At 57.4% G+C, this 26,615-nt stretch overlaps 2 protein-coding genes across 8 annotated transcripts in view; one reads left to right on the forward strand and one right to left on the reverse strand.

The window, feature by feature from the left end:
- TMEM104 (transmembrane protein 104) overlaps positions 1–20,946 on the reverse strand; it is a 54,150-nt gene extending 33,204 nt beyond the window's left edge. Inside the window, exons 1-8 of one of the 3 annotated variants that reach the window (XM_047757609.1) lie at positions 20,860–20,946; positions 20,080–20,226; positions 11,916–12,037; positions 8,883–8,964; positions 8,340–8,433; positions 7,987–8,067; positions 4,526–4,625; positions 3,963–4,071 (exon numbers count right to left, since the gene is read on the reverse strand). In XM_047757609.1, the coding sequence (XP_047613565.1) occupies positions 3,963–4,071; positions 4,526–4,625; positions 7,987–8,067; positions 8,340–8,433; positions 8,883–8,964; positions 11,916–12,037; positions 20,080–20,124 (633 nt within the window). In that variant the 5' untranslated portion in view covers positions 20,125–20,226; positions 20,860–20,946. Of the gene's footprint in view, positions 1–3,962; positions 4,072–4,525; positions 4,626–7,986; positions 8,068–8,339; positions 8,437–8,882; positions 8,965–11,915; positions 12,038–20,079; positions 20,227–20,859 lie in introns of all 3 variants that reach the window. The other 2 variants (XM_047757608.1, XM_047757607.1) reach the window with 2 other exon arrangements.
- Positions 20,947–21,076: 130 nt separating this feature from the next.
- NAT9 (N-acetyltransferase 9 (putative)) lies at positions 21,077–25,605 on the forward strand. 5 transcript variants are annotated; one of them, XM_047758630.1, is made up of 8 exons: positions 21,077–21,154; positions 22,055–22,140; positions 23,009–23,118; positions 23,653–23,796; positions 24,519–24,528; positions 24,614–24,673; positions 24,870–24,966; positions 25,081–25,605. In XM_047758630.1, exons 2-8 carry the CDS (start codon positions 22,064–22,066, stop codon positions 25,213–25,215), a joined length of 633 nt encoding a protein of 210 aa, XP_047614586.1. In that variant the 5' UTR covers positions 21,077–21,154; positions 22,055–22,063; the 3' UTR covers positions 25,216–25,605. The 5 variants fall into 5 exon arrangements, with proteins under 5 accessions (XP_047614586.1, XP_047614585.1, XP_047614584.1 ...); XM_047758628.1 differs by lacking the exon at positions 21,077–21,154 and adding an exon at positions 21,203–21,221; XM_047758626.1 differs by lacking the exon at positions 21,077–21,154 and adding an exon at positions 21,875–21,893.
- The last annotated feature ends 1,010 nt before the right edge of the window (positions 25,606–26,615 follow it).

The raw sequence follows: 26,615 nt of genomic DNA on the forward strand, positions 1-26,615 counted from the left end.
ATTTGGTCTAAAGCTGGGGTTGCTGGCTATTTGAAATGTTGCTAATGGCAGAGGCAAGCACTGTCATGTAAGACTGAGCCCAGACGCAATCAGAAAACACAGCCTCCTGCCAGAGAAAGAGAACCAGGGCTCCCGGTGAAGGTCCGGGACCCTTCAGGCGCTAACCGAGCCCAAACCAGATGCTCCTTTAGGAAGAGAGTCCAACAGGCAGAACCCTGCCTACAGTCCCCAAACACAGCCTGCTTCTTCAAGGGCTGCCTGGCAGAGGGTGGCAGGTCACCTATCAGGCACCTGCTGGCTACACCTCTCTCCAGGGTCACCCAGGCCCTGGAGGTGGATCTCACAGCTCCTGCATTCAAGGCAGGACAGCAAGCCAGAGTGACTTTGTCCTGCCCCAAGGCAGCCTACGAGGGTCCCCCGCCCAGTGCTGCCAGTTTGCGGCCAGGGCTCCAGGCAGGATGAGCTCTGCTCGGCCATCTGCGTGCCTGGTTCTGCCCAGCCGGGGCCTGCTGGGCTGCTGGTGCCTGGCAGCACGTGTCCACCTGTAAGCAGCGGAGGCCGCTCCTGCAGGCAGTGAGGAGGCTTAGAACTCAGGGAGCTCCCACCCCCAGGCTTCCCTCTGCCACTCTTAAGGAGGCAGCGACACCAGGGCATGGGGTACGGATGAGGCTGGGAAGCACAGTGAGGACGAGGAAGGAAAACAAGAGTGTCTGGCAGTGTCCTTGACTCAAGGGGACAGTGACAGACATCCTGCTTCCCAGATGCTCGGGACAGTGCAATTCTGGGACGGAACTCATTTCCATGCACCCCTGCCACTTCACCGGCGGCCCCTGACCCTTCCTCACTGTGCAGGAAAATGAGATGCTGAGGGCCGGCTTTGTTTCCTACCAGAGCAAGAGCTGCTGCAGAAAGAGTCCCAGGATGCTCCCCAGCCTGGAGGCAAGACTGCCGGTTTGAAAGCGTTGGGGCATCAACACCTTCCCCTCTGATCCTTTGGAGGAGCAGGAGGGGTGGGCGGTGGATTCTGAGGGTCAGATCCTGACCTCGCGATGGGGTCCAGGTTGCTGCTGGCTCCGGTGGGACGCCCCACCCTGGGGGAGGCGGGCACGTGTGACTCATGGGACCACCCCCATGTCACAGCCCCCGGCTCCTCTGAAGCGAAGCCGTACTGGCAGTCACAGGAGGAGGATGCAGAGGGCAGGGTGGAGGGCTTCCCTTTGTTAAGTTCAGGGCTTTGGGAGGCGACTGGTAACTACTGGTAGAGAAAGCCCCCTTCTCACAAGTACTCCCGATCCCATGTGCAGGCTGCCTCCGAGCGCTCTCATTCCAGGGGCGCCTCTCGGCAGCAGGCCTGGGAAGACACAGAAGAGGTGGCTTCCAGAGCGCGGTCTGAAAATGACACCGTAAAGCAAGAGCCAGATCATACTGCCCTGGGATAGAAAGGCAGCGGCTATTCCGAGGTCCTTTTATTAAACACACAGGCCAGGTTTGTCGTTTCCCTGAGACAGAAGGACTGTGCCTGGCGTGGGAAGGGGCCTTAGTGAAACCTGCCTGCAGCCTCACCCGATGTGGCGGCAGCAAAGCAGCTGGTAGGAGGCGCGGCGGGAAACTTCTGGCAGGGAGGACAGCCTTCCAAATGCGCGTGAGCGGGGCCAAGCGCGAGGGGGACCCTCCTCTCCCAGGATGGGAAGGGGCCACTTGACGGAACAAGGATGTGGGCCAGACGAGGGAGGAGAAGATGCCGTTTCACGCAGCAGCGCCTGGGCCCGACCAGGAAAGCACGTCTGCCAAGGCCCTGGCTCGATGCTTCCAGCTCACCAAGTGGGGGAGGCCTGCCCCGGACAGAGAGGCCCCGAGTTCAGGGTCAGGAGGCGCTGTTCCGCGGAAGCTACAGTCCCAGGGGGCCACACGCAAAGTCGTAAAGGAACCTCTGAGACAACGCGAAGGTCCGCCCGCCTTGAATCTCCCCAAGCCGGGCAAAGAGGAGCGTGTCTGAGCTGAAAACCTTGCAAACAAACTGAAGCCCCCGGTAGTGTGCGTGTGTGCGCGTATGTGTGAGTCCACAACCAGAGAGAACGGGCTCTGTTTCTGCTCGGCCCCCTCCCTATTTCGGGCAGCTTTTGCGGGCGGCCTGGTGGCAATTAGCTCTACGAGTTGTAAGTGCAGTATCTGGGAGACGAAGGCAGAAACGAATGCCCGTCTGCTTTCCTGAAGGGTTCCTTCTGTTCCGTCAGAGAATTACTGAGATTTGGGGAGGGAGGCTTCCATCACGTGGAAGGTTTATAGGAAGAACGGAAGGAACACTTTAATAAGGCAATAACAACGCTGCTAAATAATTCACCAGACAGGTGGCAGCAGCCCATGTTCCCCGGGCTCCGTACCTGTTTTGCTGGTGGACATGGGGTGGGGAGGGGGGATGGGAATGTGCCGGGCAGATTCTGTGCAGACTCCAGCAGGCACCCCCCTCCCTGGAAAGACCCACCTGAGGGGCAGAGCTGCTGCCCCCTGCCCTGGACCTGCTCCCGGGTCTGTGCCAAGGCTCTCATACTCTCTCCTCCACCTGCCTCCCCTTTCTGCTTGGCTCTGCTGGTTAGAGATCCAGGTGGGTCCTTACACTTCTAATACTTCCGCTAATTTTTGTGGGGGAGGGGGCACACCATGCAGGGCCTTGATGTGGGATCTCAGTTCCCAGACTAGGGATGGAACTCGGGCTGCAGTGGTGAAAGTGCTGAATCCTAGCCACCAGACCACCAGGGAGCTCCCATGCTTTTGCTAATTTTATCAGTCACAGGCTGCTGAAAGGCTCAGGGGTGACAGGCCTCCAGAGCATGCTCCTGGCTGCACTGCTGAGTCCTCCACCCGCCCCCGAGGCCTAGAAGTTAATGTGCTACCGAAGTCTGGGGGGGGACCTGGGCTGAGATGCAGTTTTGCTGGAAGAGTCCTGGCTAAACAGGCAAGAGGCGCCACACAGACCATCTGACTCAGCAAACGCATAGAAGAAAACTAATCTCTCCCGGAAAGGTCTATACGCTGGGACCGGGAGGCCAAGCAACCATTCTGCCGTCCCTGGGGTTAACGCGTTCAGACCCAAGTAATGCAGCTGCTGGGGGCCGTGGCGGCTTCTGCCAGGATAGGGACAAGGAACGGGCCACCTTCGCGGGGAAGGCTGGCTCCCTCCCGGCCCTGCCTCCCACACCACATCAGCTAAGTGGCCACGTGTCAAGCTGTGTGTCACCTATGCACCTAAATCTGTGTCACGGCCGAGGAGGGTATTTATAGACTCTGCACAAGCGAAAGGGAGCAATTTCTGAGTCCCGCCCAGACAGCAGGCAGACACCTGCTTCTGGTTTTGTCTCCCATCCCCGAGACCCCAGACCCATCGGGCATGCTCCCCAGCTCCACTTCCCCTCCCCCTCACAGGGCACAGAGCCTGGAGACTCATGGGCTCCCCCTGTCCGTAGGGTGGGGGCAGGGAGACGGGGCGCGGGCTGGGCTGATCCCCAGCTGGAGGCCCGTCTGCCCTCAGGGTCGGGTTAGGGTCAGCTGTGGACAGCCCAGGCCTGACTGCCCTGCAGGGAAGCCCGGCGACCTGCTCTCGGGCTGGTCAGGAGGAAGGTCAAAACAGGGAAAGTTTCCAGACCCCTGGCCCTTTTACAGGGCTTTGCTGAAAGTGCCCCCCCAACCCTGAGCCAAGTTTCTCAGCGGTCACAGCCCTGGAGCTGGCACTGCCCGAACGCCTTGTCCAAACCACCTATGGCAGAGGCCACGTGGCCAGGACACGATGGGGCTGGTGTGGCAGTGACACCATCCACGGCCTGCCCGGGACCCATCAGCCAGAGTGTGGGCCGTGCAGACCCTGCTCTCTGGGCAAAGTTTGGCCAAGAGTGAAGGCGGCTCCCGGCCCCCAGCCCCCAGGGTGGCCTGGCCGGGCGGGGCTGGGGAGCAGAGGCGAGGCCACTCACCAAGTAGATGCGGTAGGCGTCCACGCGGCGCAGGGGCCCCCAGCATAGGTCTGTGTCATTGTACTTGGCGTCGGCCTCCACGCCGCAGGAGTCGTTGCCCAGGGCGCTGCTGAGGGAGAACAGGGGCTCAGCCTGGGCCTCCCTGCTTGGCTGTAGAGGCAGAAGCTGCCCTTCGTAATCACGGGAAGCCACGGGCCCTCCATGCCCCCGGCCGTGGCTTCAGGTCCAAAGATCTAACTCTCTGCGAGCCCTGTTTTCCTGTCTCTGTAGGCAGGCACCTGCCTCCGTATCGTGCCGCACGGCTCCCTGGCATCTCGGGAGGCCCTGGTGGGAACCCTGGTCCCCTTCCCCATGGGACAGGGAAGCGGAGAGTGGTGAGAAGCGGGTCTTGGAAGGACAGCTGGCTGGGGCACGTGCCAAAAAGGGCCTCGGGCACCTCTGTCCTGCAGATGTGGATGGATTCGGTTGGTGTGGAGCTTCTGCCCTGAGACCTCTGCCCTGATGCCTGAGCACGCCCATCTGGCTGCATCTCCGGGTGGGGTGGGGGGTGGGGGGGCACTCACCAGGTCACCTGCATGAGGGAGAAGGGCACGGCGGCGGCGTAGATGGCCAGGTCCCCGTACAGGTAGATGATGATGCAGAAGTAGAACAGGTTGACCCCCACTGAAAGGAACAAGGTCGTCGGTCAGGGAGCCGCAGGCAGGCGCCGGGCTTCTTTGGGGACGATTGCCTCTCCACCTCATCCATGGCTTTCTGTCCTCCAGGCACTGCGGGAAACCCACCCCAAGTCCTATTTCTCGTTCTGCTTGCCTACCCTGTGATGCTGGCAGGAAACCCCTCGACTCGTGACAGTCACCCGAGAGGGGCTGAGTGAGGCTGCATCAGAGAGGTCCTGAGCCCAGACGGGTCCAGGGCAAGTGCGGGGCAGGGACAGGTGCGGGTGGGACAAGAAGCGTCTTCACGCTCGGGACAGGCTGCCCTGGGGGGAGGAGGAGGGACGGCCTGAATCTGGAGCCTGGCACCTAGGGCTCGCTGGGCCGGGGCCTCCTGCGCAGCCAGACGCAGGGCTCTGAGATAAGACGGCTGCCGGGGGACTGGAAAGCAAGAGGATTGTCAGGACGGGGCCCAGCTTTGGAAGCTGAAATCAAGAGGGTTAAAAGCCCTTGATTTCCAAAGACCAAGGGTCTCATTCGGAATCTGGCCCCTCACCAAGGACGCGGTGGGAAGGGTGGCAGCACAGGAGCCGGTGCTCGGGACGGTTCCCTGCCCTGCTTACGAGACGCCTCTGCGGGGAGGATGCTGACTTTGGAAGGGGAGCGACGTGGATGCTCCCTCTGCAAAGGCAAACCTCGGTCCCCTCTCCCTGCGGGGGGCCTGGACGAGGAGCTGTGAACTCGGGCTCTGGTCTTAATCACATCGGCCTCGTTTCCTGAGCCTGGCAAGTCCCCAGCTGTCTTTAATCCTGCACAGTGAGAAGGATTCGACCTGCATGAAATCCCACGTATGATTCTGGCCACGGAGAACAGGTGTAAAAGCTCTGAGACAAGCACCCGCACCCTACGACCTCAGGGGCATGGCCCCAGACGGCCAGTCTCAAACTGCCATTCAGACGGACTGCCTGTTTTTGGTGTCACTGATCTCAAGCTGCTGGAGTCTCTGAGAACAGAAAGAAAAATGAAGTGACAGTTCCCTTCTAATCCTGGTGGCTCAGAAGAGCCCCTAGGTCCCCGGGGGAAGCCAGGAGCACATTCCTCCTGGGCTATTTGAGGTTGGCTCTGCCGCTGGGCATCTAGGCAGCAAAGACCCAGAAGACACGATCCTTGAGAGAACCCTGGAGGGCCTGGCGGAGCGTTGAAGGCCCAGCTCAGGGGCCCCAGGTTGCTGCCACTCACACCCAGGCTCTGGGTCAAGCCCCCGTTCCTGCTTGTTCCTCTGTTCTGAGCCAAAGCTCCTGCAGGGAACCTGTCCTCCCCGACTCTCAGCCTTTCCTCCTGCCCGCACGCATGTCAGCTCTTTATAAACTGCCACTGGCCTGCCCTGATCAATAAATGTCATTACCAGACACAGACTGGGAGGATCAATGAACTTCCAGGAGGCCAGCATGGCTGGCACTGGCATTTCTAATTACAAGGACTGAGTCTGGACCCCCAGGGGGCCTTTGGGGGGAGGAGGGCAGCCCTTGCAAAGGTGAAGGCGACACTCTGCAAATTAGGATAGAGCTGAGCAGTGCTTTCAGCTGGGGGTGATTCTGCCCGCTGCCGCCCCCCACCCCCCACCCCCGGACCCGCGGCAAAGTCTGAGGACATGTTTATTGTCATGTCTGGGAGGTGCTACTGACAACTAGTGGGTAGAAGCTGAGGATGTGACTCGACACCACAACACACAGGCCAAGCCCCACAGTGAAGAAAGATCCAGCCAATGCCCGGGCTCAGAAACTGTGGAGCAGGTGAGAAGCAGGCACCCTCCAAGTCTGAGCTGCTCTCAGATGAATGTGTTTATTTTCTTTCTTTCTTTCCTTTTTGCTTTTTAGGGCCACACCTGCAGCACATGGAGGTTCCCAGGCTAGGGCTCAAATTGGAATGGCAGCTGGCTGCCTACACCATAGCCACAGCAACGCAGGATCTGAGCCTCATCTGCGACCTACACCGCAGCTCATGGCAATGCCAGATCCTTAACCCGCTGAGCAAGGCCAGGGATCGAACCTGCAACGTCATGGATCCCAGTCAGGCTGGATACTGCTGAGCCACAATGGGAACTCCTGAATGTGTTTATTATCTATCAGATTTGGAAAACCTAGGAGTCACAAGACCACAAGTTCCTAGAATTCTTAAAGAAATCAGGGCGGACTGTGAAACACGAAGATCAGGAAGGAGGTTTAAAGGTCTCTGTCCACCCTCCACCGTGCATTTCATTTCAGAAACTGCACTTGGGAGAAGACCATGCAGCCACCAGGAGGAAACGTCTGCCCCGCTTATCTTGGTCCAAGGAGATGGGGACGCAGACATGGAACAAGGGAAACGGGCACAGAATGGGTGAGACACAGCCGATCTGGTTTTGCTAAGTTCTGAAACCCCTCGGTGAGGCTGGGAACGGACCCGCAGGCGACCTCTGGCCGATGGTCACATCCCCCTCATGTCACACCACTGCTGAGAAACAGACCTCACACCCTCCTAAGAAGCAGTGGAGAAGATTCTAGACTCTAGTTTCTACAACCCCCTTCGGCTCAAGTTAGTGCAGCCACATTCAGGACTGCGAGGAACCGGTGGAGTGGCCCCCACTCCGCCAACAGGGATTTGATGAAGGGGCAGAAAATCTCCCAGCATAACTGCAAGGGCAAGGATTTACTGAGATGCACCAAACTCTATGAAGGTTTGGGCATTAAAAGAACTAAACCATTGAATAGCTTGTCTTCCGAAAGAACAGGACTTAGAATGGAAGTCTAAGGTGCTGTTGGGGGAACAAGCAACTCTGCAGCACCTGAGCTGGGTGCTGGCGGCCCAATCCCTCCAGGGCTGGCCTGCAGGGCAAGTGGGGAGAGATCATGATTAGAGCGCAGGTTCCCAGCAGCGGCCCTGAGCGTGGGCCGCTGGCGCCCTCTGCTGGCCACCGAGAAGACACACAGGCACAGAGCATCCTCCCGCTGCCCCAAGGTGGTCGCTCTGGGAAGTCGGAGATAGAACAGCCCAGAAAAGAGAGACAAGTGAGAAGCTATCAAGCAGGAGGCACGAAACCACCAGCCGCCCCCACCAGCTTCCTTCGGAAAGCTGCTCCGGACTCTCAGCCTCTACGAGCTGCAGCTGCTACTTTATTTCTGATGTGCTGAAGAATGGGGAGGAATCCAAGAAAACACCTTGAAGCCGTTCAGGCGTCTCAGCAAAGTGGCTTCTCCGGCCGAGAATCTGCGGCTCCCACCATCTGCCCCCCACCCCGCCAGATGAGGTGGAACCCTGGCTCCGAGTGCCCCCGCCTGCGGAGGGTACCAGCTCTCCCTCTGCCCTCCCCCACCTGCGGGAAGGAGCCCTACCTTTATTGAAGAACATGGAAGCCATCTGTCCCATCTCCACCCGGTCTGTGATCTCAAAGAGGTTCGGAGAGCCGCGCCTTTCTGCGGAGCCAGGAGGAAAGAGGAAGCGTTTTAGTTTTTCATGCTGGGATACCTGGCCCGAGGTTCAAATGGACTCTGTGTGTGTGAGTGTGTGCTGGGATGGGAGGCAGCTGTGGGGAGCAGACCAGGGCTCGGCGTTACTGTTCCACGGTGCCTTCAGCCTGGGATCAGCCCTGGGGTGGGAGATGCCAGAGGGTCTCTGGAGGGACAGGAGGAAGGGGAACCTGGGGACCAGAATGAAGCACAGGCCAGCGCAGAACCCCCAGACTTACGCACAGACAGGATGGGCCGCTTCTCCGCCCGCTCGTAGTTGTTCTGGATAAGGACATCGCTGTCGGAGGCGGAGGAGGAGTCGTCGTCTTCCTCCTGCTGGGGGGGAGTGGGGAGGATGAGAACAGACGAGGAAAACGCAGGGGCACAGGGCTCGGCGGAAACCCCCTGGGACACGGGAGAGCCTGTTTCCTTAGTTTGTTCTTTCTAGAAGGTATCTGATGAGAAAACTTTCGACACTTCGATGCTGTCACTTTCGAAGGTGCAGGCAACACTCAGAGGAAGACGCTGCAGCCCGGTTCCAGGTACAAAGGTTCAGGATGACTGGGCCAGACGTCGGGGGGAGGGGACGTCAAAAGAGCAGAGGCTGCACTGGTTCTGCAAGCTGACCTTGGCCGTGGACTTCAGCTCTGGGCTAGGGTCCTGGAGCGGAGCTGTGCTCAGGAGACCCCAGGCCTCAGGAGGGAGAGAAGCGGCTGCCGAGGGCCCCCTCTTTGTAACGACCGCCCTGGGGCACCGCCCGGAGCCAAGGGCAGCACACACACCTGGTGGTTTTCCATCCTCTTCCAGCGGAGCTGAGCGTTGGCCGCCGCCATGGCCTCCACCACAAAGGTAGTTGTCACAAAGCTGCAGGGAAGGGAGGCCACGTGTGAATGGCCAAAGGCAGGCCGGAGGTTGGAGGAGGGACAAGATAAAAGGAAACGCCAGCGAAGACCTGACCCGACCAAAGGGCCCAAAGCATCCTGGGTCCCAAGGAAGGGGTGGGAACTTCAGAGGTGGGTCTGACCTGATAAAAAAGGGCCAGGTGACTCCCGGGCGCCCTGCGAGCTCACCCTGACGTCTCCGAACGAACTCAGAATGCATTTCCAGTGCCCATCCAGGAGAGACGGGTGTGAAACACTGATGGAAAGAGAGAGGGCGAGCCTGGGGGAGCGGTGAGGCGGGGGCACGGCGTGCAGAGGTGGGGAGATGGGAGGGCAGGCACCATGCCGTGCTCTAAGCTGCGAAGAGGAGGCTGGGTCACCCGCGGCCCCTCCCAGAGCTTCGGGAAGGGCAGAGGCGGTGGCCCAGGGGTCAACCTCCAGTCACTACACTAATGGGCAGAGCAGGGGCAGGTGAGGCTAAGTGAAAAGGACACTTGGTGCTGGCATCTGTCCCCTCCCCCTTTGGGGGGGTGGTACCTTGACTGCTAATAACCTGGCTAATGTCAGGCCGGCCTTTTTTTCGGCCCGCATCAGATGGGAGATGGGGAGGGGATATCAGCTGCTGAGAAGTCAGACTAAGTGAAAAACTGCTCTTTTCTGAGGGAAACTGGGGAGACACGGATGCCGGCGGTGGCAGAAAGTTCGGGGAGGGCCGCCTTCCTGCTCATAAAACCTGGGGAATGACTCTGGCCCTGCTGGGACCCCTAGGAGGGGACATTCATCGCCCTGTTTCCCGGGTGGCTGCTCAGCCCAGCAGGTGGGGGGCAGGGGTGGGGGGGTCACCCCTACCCACTCCATCTCAGCGGAGGTGGGGCAGCCAGCTGGAAGCCCCCATTCCAGCCGCCTCGGCACCTCCTAGAGAGGTTTCTCATTATCTTGCCTAAGTGACCGTTTTAAGGGCTCTAGATTTTCCCTGCTTTTTGGAGGTAAAACTAAAAATCAATCTTAATTAAGGCATAAAGAAGCTTCTCATGATCACACAAAGCCGACTCATTGATCATGTTTGAACATAAACGGGTTGAGCGGCAAGGGGGCGGCGACCCCATCTGGGGGCCCCCAGTAATCAGTTTCCGTTCAGGTGGCTGCCTGCGCTGAAGGTCCTTTGAAGGGGACAGCAGAGTCAGAGGAGGACAAGGACTCTCGGGCTCTTGGCTGCCAGGGCCTGCGGTAGGTAAGGAGCCAAGGGCACCTCAAGGACGGCCGCAAAGCCCCCCGGAAGGAACATTTTCCCATCGCACGCAGCCTCCTCTAGGTCTTAACTGCCTTCACTGCTAATCAGTCCCACTCCTCCAACGGGGGCGGCTCCCTTCTCCTCCCGATCTGCTCTCCCAGGGCCACGGACCACCTACCCCAAACTGTAATGGCCCCACCGCCCGGTCCCTTAACACGCTGTGCATTTTTTTTCTTTCTCGGCCACACCCGAGGTGTGTGGAAGCTCCCGGGCCAGGATTCGAATCTGAGCCACAGCTGCAACCTACGCCACAGCCGCGGCAACGCCAGATCCTTAGCCCTCTGCCCACAGTGGAACTCCCCTTGCTGCACACTTCAATTTCTCCGTATTGCTCTTCATCTTCTTACTCTGCACTTTGCTACTTCTTATCTTCACTGCGCAGTGTCCGTCTCCCCACAGGAGAGAAGCAGGCCTGCGAGGGCAGGGGGCTTTGCCTGGATCGGTGGGTCAGAGAAGCAGGCCTGCGAGGGCAGGGGGCTTTGCCTGGATCGGTGGGTCAGGACTCTAGCGCCTAAGGACAGTGCCTGTGTTGCCTCAGGGGAAGTACCCCTTGGGGGTGGTTCCAGGTGCCCCCCCTTTTTGGGCAGCTTTCAGATTCCTACTAGGTTCAGGGGGCTGGAAATGCTTAGTCCTAAGTCCCTAGTGGCCTGGGGCACTAAGCGGCGCCAGCTGGTGGTCCCAGGTGATGCCCACCCACCCGCTCAGGAAGCAGGTGCAAGAGGGGAGATGAACACCCGACTGCATGCAGGCCCGTGTGTTTATCACTGCCTCGGATACTCTCTTAAATTCTAGAGTTCCTGCTGTGGCGCAGTGGGATCAGTGGCATCTCTACAGCACCAGGACGCAGGTTTGATCCCCGGCCCAGGCCAGGAGGTTAAAGGATCCAGGGTTGCCACAGCTGTGGCTCAGCTTGGATCTGATCCCTGAACCAGGTACTCCATTTGCTGTGGGGGCAGCCAAAAAAGAAAACACCCCCACACAACACACCCACACCCCCACACACTTTCCCCAATTTGGGAAGTTTGGAATCCCCCCTCATTCTTCCCGCGGTCATGCAGTGGGATCGGCAGCGTCTCTGGAGGCTGGGTCGCCGGTTCAATCCTTGGCCCGGCCCAGTGGGTTAAGGATCCGGCATTGCCACAGCTGCAGCATGTGTCACGACTGCAGCTTGGGTCTGACCCCTAGCCTGGGAGCTCCATATGCTAAGGGTGGCCCGGAAAGAAAATAAATAAAATATTTAAAAAAATAAATAAAATCTTATTTAAAAAAAAAATTCTGAATTCCAAACTGATTTCCCTGTATCAGCTGAAAGGGCCGTGAGGTTCTCTTCCGTGCTGGGTAGTATTTTCTCAGGGAACAAACTCCGACCGTACCAGACATAAAGGATACAACGGGGAGGAAAACCCGTGGGGGAAGGACCCGCGAGGGTCACGGGAGACGTCCCCGAGCCTAACTGGAGGTCTTCACTTTTCAGTGATCAGGGTGGGCGACTGCTCCATCAGCCCGAGACGCGGAGGCCTCTGTGCCTCCTTTGCTGGCTCGGGGCACCTATTAGGATCCGCTCACGGGGGGCACCTTCCTCGCACTGTCAGAGCTCAGGCTCCCCCCCGCTCCGCCCCAGGCCCCCCGGGACGGCCCCTTACCTCATGAAGCCCAGGAACACCAGCAGGACCAGGCTGACGAGCCACCCAGCGGTGGCAAAGGCCTTGGGCATGGTGAGCGCGCCGGTGCCCACGATGAGGTTAAACATGTACACCAGGCCAACCTGGAACCAAGAGAGGGGACGTTCGAGCCCAGAAATTAAGGCGCCTTAGCCCCCAAGGGTTTCCAAGGGTGACCTGGGGCGACAGCAAAGCTGCGGTGGAGACCAGGCCTCAGCTAGGCGTGTGGGAAGAGGGAGGAGTCGGCCCAGGTTCGAGGGAGGCAGGACCTGCCGTCGGAGGCTGGGGAACCAAACAGGAGCACCGGAAGACGAAAGCCCTGAGTTCATCACCCTTTGCAGGAGTTCCTGCGGTGGCTCAGTGGAAACGAACCTGACTAGTATCCATGAGGATGTGGGTTCGATCCCCGGGCCCCACTCAGAGAGTTAAGGATCCCGGGTTGCTATGAGATGTGGTGTAGGTTGCGGACACGGCTTGGATCTAGCGTTTGGTGGGGCTGTGGTGTGAGCCAGGATTTGACCCCTAGCCTGGGAACGTCCATAGGCCTCAGGTGCAGCCCTAAAAAAAAAAAAATCTTTGCAAATTCACCCTTTTAAAGTACACAGGAGTTTTTAATCATAAGTTCTACAACCAGCACCCATCTAACTGCATTTCATCACCCCACAAAGAAACGCCCTACCCACCGGCAGCCACTCCCCCTGCCTCGCCTGAACCCCCCCTCCAACCAACCTCCCAGAAGAACTGCTGGGTCACTGACTTCAGGGCTTCCTTTTCTTTTCTTTCTCTCTCTCTTTCTTTCTTTCTTTTTTTTCCTTCTTTTTAGGGCCGCACCTGCGGCATATGGAGGTTCCCAGGCTAGGGGTCAAATCAGAGCTGCAGCTGCCGCCCTACGCCACAGCCACGCCAGATCCGAGCCGCTTCTGCAAACTAGGCTGCAACTTGTGGCAACGCCAGATCCTTAACCCGCTGAGCAAGGCCAGGGGTGGAACCCTCATCCTCAAGGACACCATGCCGGGTTCTTGACTGACTGAGCCACAACGGAACTCCCTGGTTTTAAGCTTAACTCTAGTTCGCACCAACCTGACTCCAGCTCAGCTGCTTAGGGACTGCCTTTTCAAGATCTCGAGCACGAAGCCGCTCTGCCCTGAAGCCCCTGCCTTCCACTCCCACCGACCCACCTTTGTCCTGATCAGGACGTCTAGTCGCCGCCCTCCCTACCCAGGTCGCTGCCTCCATTGTGGCCTCACACGCATGCTCCCGCATCACGGACAACTGGCTGGTTCCAGGGAGCACACTCTGCCTGCAGCTCCCCCCACCCTCCCCGTTCTGACCTTTCAGACCCCCCCAGCCTTGGGGACGACCCTGCACCCACTACCTGGTCTCCCTAAGGTGAAGATGCAGAGGGCTCCCGGAATGACTTTAAAACTCTAACGATGAGTCCCGTGACAGATGGCGGTCCCCGCTACTCCTGTGGTTCGGCAGCATCAGATTCTCTTCCTTGCTGCAGACGTCTGAGCAGTTCCCTTGTAAAGGCTCAAACCTCACGCCCAAGCCCCCGACCCGCGGCTCCCACCCGTCTCCAATGCTATGGAGGGCACAGAGGTCATCTGACGAGCACCCCCCAGCCTCACTCCTGCCCAGCGTCCACCTCCTCCCTCCCGCCTCGGGGAACACGTGTGCTTCCTCCTTGCTGAGGTTCCGCCCTGCACCTGTGCTGAGCTCGGCTCCCCTTTCTGGAACCTTCTCCTCCTATAAACTCTTCCCCTCTGCCTGCAAATGTTCTCGACATCTTCAAAACATGGCCCTCTCATTCTCCCTTAACCAAACACCTTGAAGAAGCAACCTATATCCTCTGCCTTCATCGCCAAGGTCCTGCACCTGTGGTTTCCATTCCCAGGACTCCTTGGAAATGGCATTCTTAAAAATGACAATGGGAGTTCCTGCTGTGGCACAGTGGGTTGAGGAACCAACTGTAGCCGGCTCCGGTTGCTGTGGAGGTTTGGGTGCAATCCCTGGGCCATTGCCGTGGGTTAAGGATCTGGCGTTGCTGCAGCTGTGGCAGAGCTCCCAGCTGTGGCTTGGATTCGACGCCGGGCCTGGGAACTTGCATATGCCACAGGTGCGGCCGAAAACCAAACGAAAAACAAAGACGCAAACAAAACAAAACACTACCCCTCTGGACACACCTACCCAGCTCTCATTCTCAATTCCCCTTTCTTAGAAATGCGCCCTTTTCTACAGTTCAACATTTTTTCTAAAAGAACGATGTGTTGCAATTGAAATCAGAAACACACACGTTAGGGTCCGTTCTCAGATCAGCCTCAGTCAGATTGAAAAATAAAAAAGCAAGATAAGGAGCATCACCAAGCACTTTGGGGCCCTGGACAGGGAGGCTGGAAGGGCTGGGCAGTGGGGAGGGCGGGCCAGGCTTCCGGGCAGGTGGTCCTTGGCCCCCTGAGTGCTGGACAAACAGGGTGGGGGCTTCTAGGAGAGAGGGAGCCACTCTTCCCAGGACCAGTTTACACCTGGCCAGACCCCCCAGTTCCCACTCATTATTCGGGGCCCCTTCACATGCTGCTCCCACCACAAAGCCCCCAACTCCCAAGGTCCTGGGGCAAGAACATTTCTTATGCCTTCCTTTGGGTTTTCGATGCTGATGTGCTTATCTTTTCCCTGCCTTTCAATTTGAAGCTTCTCAGAGTTCCTGTTGTGGTGCAGTGGAAACAAATCCGACAAGGAACCACGAGGACGCAGGTTCAATCCCTAGCCTCGCTCAGTGGGTCAAGGATCTGGTGTTGCTATGAGCTGCGGTGTAGGTTGCAGACTTAGCTTGGATCCGGCATTGCTGTGACTGTGGCTGTGGCTGTGGTGTAGGCCAGCAGCTGTAGCTCTGATTTGACCCCTAGCCTGGGAACTTCCATATGTCATGGGTGTGGCCCTAAAAAAAAAAAAAAAAAAAGTAAATCTGAGGCTTCTGTGGCTGCGACCTGCATCTCACCTCTCTCTGCATTTCTTGGGGTGCCTGGCCCCTGGCCTCAAGATGTGGGTCTGCCCGGAGCCTGACCATCTTCCTCCCATTTCGCTTGTTTTTATTTTTTTTGTTTTTCTTGGTTTTGCTTTTGCCCCATTTTAAACATCACATTCTAGAGTTGACCCCGGGGACAGATCCCAGAAGGACTGAGACGCGTTTGAAGCGTCTTCCTTGAGCTCCTGATGGCGTGGCTCCCCCGCTGAAGCCTGGCCCAGGGTGGTGTGAGAATCAGTGTGACAGCGACCGAACTGGAAGCCCCCAGTGTTGTCTTTTCACAGATGTGAACGCCTACGAACTAACTCCGACTTTTGCAGGGGTTAATTTCAGCCAGAGGTGGGTAGAGCTGAGCAGGGCGGTGAGGGGTCCGTCAGCCGAGCTCTGCTCATTCGCTCACTGATTCAACAACTACGGAGAGCCTGGTCCTGGCCCTGCGCCGAGAGCCGGGGGGACAACAGCGGGCACGACAGACAGGGGCCTTGACCTCGAGCAGGAGCAGGACACAGACGAGAAGACTATGATGACTGCCCGGGAGAAGTGTTTTGAAGGAAAGAACCAGGGTGCCGTGACAAAGAATAACAGGGAAGTGCTTCAAACAGGTGTGCACAGAAGGCCTCGGGAGGACATTCAAGCTGGGACCTGAGGCTGAGCAGGAGTCGCGCAGACAAAGGGCCAGGGCAGAGCCCGGCAGGTAGAAAGGCCTCAGGATGGCGAGAGGGAGGGGTGGCCCGGGAACTCTGAGGCCAGCGTGGCTGAAGCCGAGCAAGTCAGGGGACAGGGAAACGCTAAGAGGCCAGGCCCCAGTCCCTGACCTAACAGCTGATCTCCTGGCATATTGCTTTCACAAGCAGTGCCATGATGAAGGCTAGAACCTTCTTCCTTTATGACCACACCCACGGCGCATGGAAGTTCCCAAGCCAGGGACTGAATCTGAGCTGCCAGCTGCAGCAACGCTGGATCCTTTAACCCTCTGTGCAGGGCTGGGGGTTGAACCTGTACCTCAGCAGCGACCCAAGGCACTGCAGTTGGATTCTTAACCTACTGTGCCACGGCGGGAACTCCTAGAATCTTTATTTCTTTATAGAAAATGGCCCTGGTGATGGTTCTTGTGATACAAGTAAAAAGAGAGGAAAGAGGCCTAAGAAAGTGATGGTTCTTAGCCAAAAATTTTAGGCAGAAATTAAGTAGCACAAGAGGCATTTGTGAACTCAGGGATGCCTGAAGGTCTTGGGAGGTAAATGTCCCAAGGGTCTAGGAGTTCCCATCGTAGCTCAGTGGAAACGAATCTGAACAGCATCCATGAGGATGCAGGTTCAATCCCTGGCCTTGCTCAATGGATTAAGGATCCTGCGTTGCTGTGGCTGTGGTGTAGGCCAGCAGCTACAGCTCTGATTCAACCTCTAGCCTGGGAACCTCCATATGCCATGGATGTGGCCCTAAAACAAACAAACAAACAAAAGTCAAAGGCCCATGTTGTCAAGCAGGGCTTCTCAGCCCGAGCACTGCTGACTTTTGAGATTGGCTGGGGGGCCTGTTCTGTGAATTGCAGGATGTTTAGCAGCCTCTCTGGCCTCTACCCACTGGAAGCCTACCCCCCCCCCGCCCCGGACTCCCCCGTGTTGTTATGGTCAAAATGTCTCCAGACAAGAATGAAATAATGCCATTTGCAGCAGCGTGAACGGAACTAGAGACTCTCATACTGAGTGAAATGTCAGAGAGAAAAAGACAAATACCATATGATATCACTTCTATCTGGAATCTAATATACGGCACAAATGAACCTTTCCACAGAAAAGAAAATCATGGACTTGGAGAAGAGACTTGTGGTTGCCAAGGGGGAGGAGGAGGGAGAGGGTGGTTGGGGAGCTTGGGGTTCACAGATACAAACTATTGCCTTTGGAATGGATTAGCAATGAGATCCCGCTGTGTAGCCCTGGGAACTGTGTCTAGTCACTTATGATGGAGCATGATAATGTGAGAAAACAGAATGTGTACATGTATGTGTAACTGGGTCACCAGGCTGTACAGTAGGAAAAAAAGTTGCATTGGGGAAATAACTATTAAAAAATAATAATAATAAAATGGAAAAAAAAATTTAAAAAATCTCCGAACATTGCCAGATGTCCCCTGGGAGGCAGGAGTGCCACCAGCTGAGAACCACTGCTGATAAAGACACAGTGAAATAAACACACTCCCAAGGGAAAGTTCAAGTAAATCTCAGTAAAAAAAGACCCTGCAAGAACTTGACAGAGAAGTTAATTGGGGACCAACTGCTGGCAGTTAGGAGCAGAAAGGGGTGATCCCATTCGTCTTGGGTTGTTGCTGTTTTTTCCTTCTGAAGCCAGCACTCTGGGCCTGGCAGGGCTGCAGGGAGCCCTGTGTGGCTTTTCCACCTTCCTGGCCAGAGGTCAAGCCTCTTTACCTCCAGTAAAAGTGATCGGTGAGGACTAATCTCAAGGAGCAGAGCAGGAGGCAGGAAGCAAACCGGAGCTGAGCCACAGGCAGCGGTGGGGGGCGGGGAGGCAGTTTCGGGGCAGGAGCGGGGAGATGATCTCTTCTGCCAGTCGGGTGACCACTCAGCACAGCCAGCCTCCTGGGAGGCTGCGGTTTCAATGCAAACCGAGCTTCCTCTGGTTCTCTGCTGAGAAGGCACAGTCCTACCCTTGGGCTGGCTGACCTGCCCCAGCCGCAAGCCCTAGGAGGTTCAGGGCAGGGCCCCAGCGGCCTTGCCCACACGTGTGCACGAGGCAGGGGTCACAGGCACCTTTCAACAGCTTCCCCAACGACAGCTGTCAAAGGAACCAGGGCAGCAGAGACGCAGAAGCAACAAGGAGGCTTTCAGGCTATCAAACAAGCGCTCTTTCCTTTGAAAGCAACGGCAATGATCTTAGGCAAGACCGTCTGGCAGGAGGCGGCCTCAGCGGCTGCCCACTTGTAAGCGGTGACCCCTACTTCCTCTATTTGCATCACACAACCCCCTCAGGCCTGAGCCACTTGTGGTCCCCAGAAATGGGGAAAGAGACACACCTGTTCTAAGACCACTTATGGGGGTGCTACGGGCCTGAGCCACGCATGTCCAGCACTACTGTTGAGAGGGTTGATCATCCGAGGCCCTTGCGGGCTCGTCTGCTTGTTACAAAGAGTTTCCGCGGGATCATGCAGGCTAAGGCAAACACCCTGACTCTGAGTGGAAGAGAACTCAGGACAGGGCAACGCAGAGGCAGGGAGAGACCCTGGGCCGGCAGAGACCAGGTCATGGGCGGATGCACTGCTCAGGGTCTTACTCTCCTGGAGCGGGCTCCGCCCACATGGTGCTACTCAAAGCAGCATCTGCAGGCAAGGCCCACCCGCTGCCTCTCCAGGGTCAACAGATGGTGCACCTCATGCCTCCCCCATCCCTGGTCTCACTTGGGGCCAAGACCCACTCTCCCTCCATGGCAGAGTTAAAGAAATCTCAGGTAGAGGGCGTGTTCTCTGCTCTAAAACTCATCCTCAGCACCCCCGGTTGTCCCCTCACTTCTCTCTTCACTGGCAGGATAAGATAAGAGAGCGGGCGTGGAGTCACGGCCAATGCCCAGGGTAGGCCCTTGAGCACAGATCTTCAACAAAACCCAACGCATAGGAACTGGCGAGAAAAAGTGTTTAAAGAGCGGAACCCACTGGAGTTCCCATCGTGGCGCAGCAGTTAACCAACCCCGACTAGTATCCATGAGGACTTGGGTTCAATCCCTGGCCTCGCTCCGTGGGTTAAGGATCTGGCGTTGCCATGAGCTGCGGTGCAGGTCACAGACGCAGCTCGGATCCCAAGTTGCTGGGCTGTAGCATAGGCTGGCAGCTACAGCTCCAATTTGACCCCCCGCATGGGGGGAAAAAAGAGGCAAAGAAAAAACAAAGCAGAACCCACTGAGGCGTTGAGGTCTCACTGCCCCATTTCCTGTGGGCACATGCTGACAAATGAAATGATTACCGAACAGCTGGAGGCACAAGAAAAGTAGGCCCGTCAGAGACTTTCCTTCTTAACACCCAGTTATAGAAATAACTCATCTCCTCGCCGCTGGGCTTACAGCTGTCGTAGGATGAAGCAGGAACCTGGGTGATTTCTACGGACATGTCCTTACTGATCCCAAGGAGGCTGTGAGCTGTTACACAATCCCACACATGACATGAGAGGGACACGAGTCCACTCACTTCCAGGTTCAAGACAGACTTCCCCCATAAATTGCAGAGATGGAGGAGGTGCCCCTGGTGCTACACAGGCAAGGCACAGATCCAGCCGGAAGACCTAGTGGGAGGAAGAGTTTGGACCTGCTGTTCTCAGCCATGCCTCCTTAGCCGTCACCCCACAGCTCTGGAGTCTGTGAGGCCGGCTAGCAGAAACAGATCAGGGATCTCCAGGCCAGAAAGGTAAGTGCAAAGCAGGGCAGCTATTTCAGGTTGGGCACTTTCTAGAAGGAGGACTCTGGCTGCTTAAGGCAGTGCTGCCTTTCCTTGGGATCCTTGGCAGCAACAGGAATCAATCATTCAATTATTCCAGTCCTCCTGCTACTTATCCGTGATGTAATCGTGACCAATCTTCTACTACACAAAGAAGATAAACTGAACGTGTGTGCGCGAGGGGTAACACAGACCCAAGAGAGGGAGAAATCAATCATTCTAATTGTTCTAATTACAGACTGCACCAAACTGCAATTGGAGGTCTCTGTGAGCTTTCTCTGCCTCTTACGCCATCCAAGACTATAAAAGTTGTGCAACTTAAAATTCAGCTAAGAACCACAGTGGTTGCAGACTGCTAAGATGAGCAAAACCCAGAGTCAACGGCGGACAGCCACTGTCCATAGGAACTGGCCGCATAGGCTGAAACTGGTAGCAGTCCTGAGATAAATATCATAAAGAGCTAGCAAGGCAGTTTGGTTTTCTTGACCACTCTCTGATGGACACTCAAACAGGGACCAAACCTGCCTCTCACAATATGGTCACCATGGCTACTGCTGGATGGGGTCCCCAGACTCCAGCTCTGAAAGCGCTGGGCTCACAATTACAGTCCACAGGAAGCAGCGTGCTTCTCTAGAAGCCAGAGGCACCGATGTAGGCAAGACAGGCTCCCAAAGTAAAACTCACGTAGGGAGAATAGAGCTCTCCGGTCTCGGTGATTTCACCCGCCATTTCCAAAGGTGAAGAAGGGTCCCTCGGTAGCCAAGCTCCCCTCTGTGCGGTGGTGGTGGTGGCGGTGATGGTGGCGGTGGTGGCGGCGGCTGCTGCGGCTCCCTAAGAAAAGAGCAGGCTTCAACTTTCTGATGGACCTAAATGCGGGTGGGGGGATGTCTGCAGAGCCGCTCCCTTCCCATCGTTTAATCAGACATTTACAGCCTCGATATCTGTCACAAGACAGCCCGGAGGGAAGGGTCTCCCTGTATGATGACTGAGTGGTTTCTTTTAACTTTCTCCTTGCTGAGTAGTTTTTTCTAAACTTCTCCTTGCTGTGCAGGGCATGAATGTATTCCAAGCCGCTCAGACTCCAAGTGATTTAGGACGCTTCAGAAGCCACTAAGTCTCACCCACTACAAGGGTCCCCTTTACACACTCAGGATAACCCCATTTGATGCCGGAACAGCGAGCTCACTACCACCCAGGGCAGCCAGTGACTGTCTGCCTCCTCCGCCTAGGGCAAAGAGTTGGAGGTTTTCTTAGGTCGCCGACAACCCAACTCCTTGCCCCAAAGCCTCTCCTTCTTAACGAGGCCTCCACTCCACGTCCTCCGACCTGCCTTAGGGCTCCCCGCACTGCCCGTCTTCTCAAGAGCCCTCCTCCGATCCTCTCCCCCATTTTCTCCCCCATCCTAGAGAAGCCTCGAGTCCGGCACGACCCCAGTCCATCCCACCCTCCCGGCCGGCCCGACACCTGCAGCGCAGCTTGCTCCGAGCCGCCGCGGCCACCGCCTCCAGCCCCTGGGTTGCTGCCGGCGCCAGCTGTCCCGCACCAGCGCCTGCAGCGCGCATGCGCCCGCGCCGGGAGCCCACCTTTTCTGCGCGCGCCTCGGGCGGGGCGCGCGGCGCTGATTGGGCGAGGCGCGAAGCGCTGATTGGGCTCCTCGCGGAGGCGGGACCGGGATTGGGCCCCGGCGGCTGCCGTCTGCGTGGCGGAAGAGGGCGGGGTGCGGTGCTACGCGCATGCGGGAGGAAAGGCCGTCGGCCAGGTAGGAAAGCGGGGATGGGTGGAAGAGGCGTTTGACGCCTGTTGGGGACTCGTTCTTCTTACGAGGAGTGGGTGTGAACTTGGTCGTCCCAGGGCTTCAGTGGTTGCGGGAGTTCGAGAAGAGGAGCCTGTAACTCCTCACAAAGGGGAAGGGACTGAGGCCTTAGGCCTGTCTCATCCTAGCCCGGCCGGGGAGGCCCAGACGGCTTGGGGGGCAGGAAGAGGGAGGGCGGGAGCCTAGTGGGGTGGTCGCTGGGAAATAGGTTTAAGACAGGGCTGGAAATTAATTCTGGGTGGAGTCTCAAGACTGGGGCAAGCAAGGGGAATTTTGTTGACAAGTCTTGCTGTTAAGGTGTGAGGCATGGACGTTCTGGGAGATGGGGTGGAAAGGATGGGCAGAAAAGGCAGCCCATGCTTGGAGCCTTGGCATGCGAGCCCAGGATTGTTTAATTATCTTTAACCAGCTTGGTTCCCCTTCTTGCAAGGGGAGTCCGTGTCCTCTGAAATGTTTGGAAAGAAAGACGGAGAGTTCCCTTTGTGGCTCAGCGGTAACAAACCCAACTGCTATCCGTGAAGTTGCGGGTTCCATTCCTGGCCTGGCTCAGTGGGTTAAGGATCTGGAGTTGCCCTGAACTGTGGATGCGACTCGGATCCTGCGTTGTTTTGGTTGTGGCTGTGGTGTAGGCCGGCAGCTGCAGCTTGGATTCAGCATCTAGCCTGGGAACTTCCATATGCTGCAGGTGCGGCCCTAAAAAGGAAAAAAAAAAGGAAGAAAGAAAGATGGAGGTTCTTCTAATAACTTAGCCTCAGGAGGCATTTAGTGAATTAAGAACTGGGGCTCCTGCCTACTCTAAGTGGAAGGAAACTCAGGGTCCTGAAATCTTTGCCCTCCCCCCCACAGGCTGCTACCATGAGGTTAAATCAGAACACCTTGCTTCTGGGAAAGAAGGTGGTGCTGGTACCCTACACCCCGGAGCATGTGCCTAGGTAATCATTCACCTGACACTGGGCACAGGCCAGCTGTCCAAGGTACAGCGAGGAGGTCAGCCTGCCTTAGCCCAGTTCTCAGGGGTTGTTTTCTCTAAGAGGGAGAAACATTGATGTGAGAAGTACTTACAGGGAAAAAGTGAAAACCAAAGTCACCCATCCCCCTGTTTCCTCCTTTCACCCCTCAGCTTCCTTCTTGGCCTTTTGGCCAGGAATAATTGTATGTAAACTAAATGTGTGCAAGGAAAAAAGGTATTATTTTCTCGTCTAGTTATTTATCAATGAGTACCATTCCTCTGGCCAGTGACTGGGCTCGATTCTTAGAGACTAAATGTTAGCGTGTCATAAACCCGAGCCGATGGGTTGGTGTGATGTCTGCTGTTTGAAAGGCCGGGACTGAGTTGCAGGGTGGGACTCTGGGGCTTGTTGGCAGATGTCTGGTGGATGAGGAGGTTGGTGCTGTAGGCGGGTATTTTTACTTGTAGTTTTCCTTTTGGGGAGTCCCATTGCCCACCCTTGTGGAGGTCGGTCCAGCCTCCTTTGCGGAGTTCGCCTTGCCACTATTTCCCCTCAGGAATCTGAAGAACGTTTAGCTCCAGACTGCTCCCCCGTATTGACCTCTGAGAGAGGAGAGGAAGCTGGACAGAAAGAACTGGCTCCTGCTGTTCTCTTTGGGCGTAGCCTGCCTCTCATTCTCGTGCCCGTGGACTTCTGCTATAGGAGCAGTTTTAACCCTTTCTTGGCTCTGAGCCCTCTGTTGGCCCTGTGGGGTTCACCTCTCGACCATCTGTTTCTTCATCTCATCAAGTGTCAGATCGTGCTTCTGGATAAGGCCTGCATGCCAAAGGCCATCCCTCCGTCCCCGCAGGTACCACGAGTGGATGAAATCAGAGGAGCTGCAGCGTTTGACAGCATCTGAGCCGCTGACTCTGGAGCAGGAGTACGCGATGCAGCGCAGCTGGCGGGAAGATGCAGACAGTGAGAAGTGGAGACCCTGGGTGGGTCGTGGGAGGGTCATGGGAGGATTCCAGAGGCCGTCTCAGCCTCCCTCCCTTTCCCATTCCCAGCTGTAGCCCTGCTGGGGCCACAGAAATTTCACAAAAAGCGCTCGGGGAAAAGCCTGGGAGGTGCCTGAAACCCTCGTCCTCCGAGGCCCACTGAAGCTGGTCCCTGTGGCTGACGCTTCTGTTTTCTTCCTACTCACTGCACCAGGCGTGGGAGGATCGAGAGACAGGAAGGCATTTTGGGCTCTGGCTGTAAATGGAGGCCCTTGGCACCATGTGGTTACTGCTCTGACTGGCCGGCTCTCTGAGGATACAGTTGCTCTTTGGAGAAGGGCGTTGTTTCCTGCACCAGGCAGATCTTGGGCTTGGTCACCAGCTGAAGGAAGTGCCGGCTCCCCTTCTCTGCCAGACTCAGGGACAGCAGAAGTTCTCTGGTTTGGGGAGGAAGGCTGTTCTCTCTGCACTTCTCTGGGGCGTGTCGCTGCTAACCCTTCGCCTCCCTCGGCAGAGTGCACCTTCATCGTGCTGGCTGCAGAGAAGTGGCAGGGCCAGCCAGGCCCCAGTGAAGAGAACTGCATGGCTGGAGACGTGAACCTCTTCCTCACAGATCTAGGGGACCCCTCCCTGGGGGAGATTGAGGTCATGATTGCAGGTTCGTTTCCCCCCCCTCCCCGGCCCTGCCCCTCCCTTCTGGCCCTCAGATCTGCTGAACTTGAAGGCAGCCATGGCACTTAGCTCCGTGGGAGGCTCCTAGCTGGCAAGCTACTACCTGGCACCTCGTTAGCCGTGTGGCTCACCCCTGTGGTTCACTGTACTCCCATGTCATCCTTAGCTGTGAACTTAACCTTGGATTTTAGGGCCTTTTTTTTTTTTTTTTTTTTAAGGGCCACACCTGTGGCATATGGAAAGTTCCTGGGCTAGGGGTCGAATTGGAGTTGCAGCTGCCAGCCTACACCACAGCCCCAGAAGCGGGATCCGAACCGCGCCTGCGACCTACATCACAGCTCACGGCAACGTCAGATCCCCACCCACTGAGCAAGGCCAGGGATCGAACCCGCATCCTCGTGGATCCTAGTCGGGTTTGTTTTCCTCTGTGCCGCGACGGGAAACTGTAGTCTGCCCCATCCTGGGGGTGGACCGAGGAGTCTCCGGAGAGAAGTGATCCTCCCTGGAGCGTCTTTCCCTGTTGGGAAGGAGCCGATCCAGTGCCTGTGTCCATCGAGGTCCTCAGCCTCTTTCTAAGGGGCTGTGCAACTGTCTGCATGGGGCAGCACTCCGAGCTGAAGGGGTCAGCTTTGTGGGCAGGTTGCTGGGTGTCTAAGCCGTGAGGCCTCGGTCGAGTCATTTAAGGTCTCTGGGCCTCTGTCTCCTCAGCCACAGAACGGTAATCACACTTGCGAGCCCCCTGGGGCCGTGAGGGTGAAATGAGCCGGGCACGCAGTGTCAGCGATTGCTGTCCTTCCTCCTAGAGCCCAGCTGCAGGGGCCAGGGCTTGGGCACCGAGGCCGTCCTCATGATGATGGCTTACGGTAAGGGAGGCCAGCTGGGTGGTGGGAAGTGCCTAGACCGTGGGGGGAGGCCCGGTGGGGGCAGGGGGCAGGCAGGCGATGGGCACCTCCCCTGCAGGCTGAGACCAGAGAGGTGAAGGGTGCGGGGGGGGGGGGGGGCTGAGCGGGGAGAAAGGCTTCATCCCCAGGCTTGACCCTCTCTCTCATCCCTTCTGAGAGGAGTCACCAAGCTAGGTCTGACCACGTTTGAGGCTAAAATTGGGCAAGAAAATGAACCCAGCATCCGGATGTTCCGCAGGCTGCACTTTGAGCAGGTGAGGATGCTGCGGGTGAGAGGGCGAGGCCCGGGTCTGGGCCGTTCAGCCGGGTGGTGCTCTCGCTTGTGGCGGTAACTTAGCACCCCCCCCTGTGCTCTCTGGCTTCCGCAGGTGGCCGTGAGCAGTGTCTTCCAGGAGGTGACGCTCAGGCTGACAATGAGTGAGCCGGAGCAGCAGTGGCTTCTGGAGCAGACCAGCCATGTGCAAGAGAAGCCCTACAGAGTTGGGTCCTCAGAGCCCCACTGACAGCGGGCCTCGTGGCCTGGCCACCCTGTGTGAACGGGAGTGTAAGACCAGGCTCCTGCCGCAGGAGAATGGAGGGAGCCTCGGGGGCAGATACTCTGGGCCCTGCTCCAGGTTGGAAATCTTTTGGGGGCCCTTCAGACCCTGGGCTGGACTTGCTTGGCCTCCCTTGTCTGGCAGCGTGGCTGAGCCCCTCCAGGGCCAGCCCCTGCTCCTGGCCAACCCTGGACTCTCGGAACCTGGAGCGGATGGCATGAATCCATGGCAGAGGCCAGGGTGGGCGTGGAGCCAGAGTTGAGGGAGGGGCCTGGTGAACAGGCAAGACTTCCTTTTTGCCTGGAAGGCCGGAGGGGCCACCGAGCCTCTGGCCAGGAGTAAAGCCCACTGCCTGCAGCTTGCCGTCTTCTCATTGGGTCCTTGGAGGTGAGCTACCAGGAGGCCCAGCCTCTGGCATTTGGTCCAATGACATGAGGACAGGAATAGCTCAGTCCTCCTCTGTCATCCCACAGAGGCAGATGGGTGTGACCCCGAGAGGTCTGGAAATGAATGCGGTTGGCCCTGGAAGGACAGACAGGTGATCTGGAAAGTGGGTGGGTGTTCTTGCTCCTTTCTCCTCCGAGCCAGTTTTGAGGGTGGAGTTAGTTTTGGTTACAGCTCCTTGTGGCTGGAGTACCCCCCTCCCTCGCTGATGAAGCTTCGGGCCTTCTTTCTGCTGAGCTGCCGGGGTTGCGGGAGGAAGCAGAGGGCCCTCCGCTGTCCCTCCCGCAGGCACCTGCCTCCTCTTGCTCTCCACGCATCCTCCACCTCTGGGAGCAACTGCACCTGTGGAGGCCACTGGGGGGTGCTAGAGGCACAGATTCGGGAGGGCCAGGCTGCTTGGTGACCAGGGGCAACAGGCAGAGCTGAGCCAAGTCTTCCCACCTCCGAGGGTGGCAGACACCTCTTGACTTCTCAGTATCGCTCATGCCCTCTCATCTTCTAGGGTGGCCATCAAAAAAAGCCAGGCATATTTCAAAACAGAACTGGAGAACAGACTCTTGAGGGCACCGAGGGCATTTTCAACAGGAGGAAAAGGTCCCAGGCCCCGGGGGCTTTTGAGGCGGAGCCAGAACTATGGCTGAGGACTCCCCGCTCCCAGGCCTTCTGTTCACATCAGACCACGCCTGGAATCTAAGACATAAACGCTTCGTGCTGGGGCCCCTGGCCCCTCCGCCACGTTTCCCTCTGAGCTTCCTCTTCCTGCCACCTGTCCCCAGCTTAATCACAGAGTCCTTAGGGTTTCCCCACCCAGCAGGTGAGGTGGGAGGGGTCCCTCCACAGCGCTGTGGGGCAGTCATCAGGCTATTCACCTGCCAGGGACCTCCATCAGGGGTCAAAGTGTGGTGGCAAGGGTGGGGTGCCCT

This window comes from Phacochoerus africanus, chromosome 14 (assembly GCF_016906955.1).
Source record: "Phacochoerus africanus isolate WHEZ1 chromosome 14, ROS_Pafr_v1, whole genome shotgun sequence".
In the NCBI taxonomy this organism is placed as follows: domain Eukaryota; kingdom Metazoa; phylum Chordata; class Mammalia; order Artiodactyla; family Suidae; genus Phacochoerus; species Phacochoerus africanus.

Bases quoted from the DNA above. Each gene is read 5' to 3' on its own strand.
- NAT9 (XM_047758626.1), top strand. The intron at 22,141-23,008 runs GTAATCATTCAC...CCGTCCCCGCAG, and splicing joins ACCCCGGAGCATGTGCCTAG to GTACCACGAGTGGATGAAAT. The intron at 24,967-25,080 runs GTGAGGATGCTG...TGGCTTCCGCAG, and splicing joins GCAGGCTGCACTTTGAGCAG to GTGGCCGTGAGCAGTGTCTT.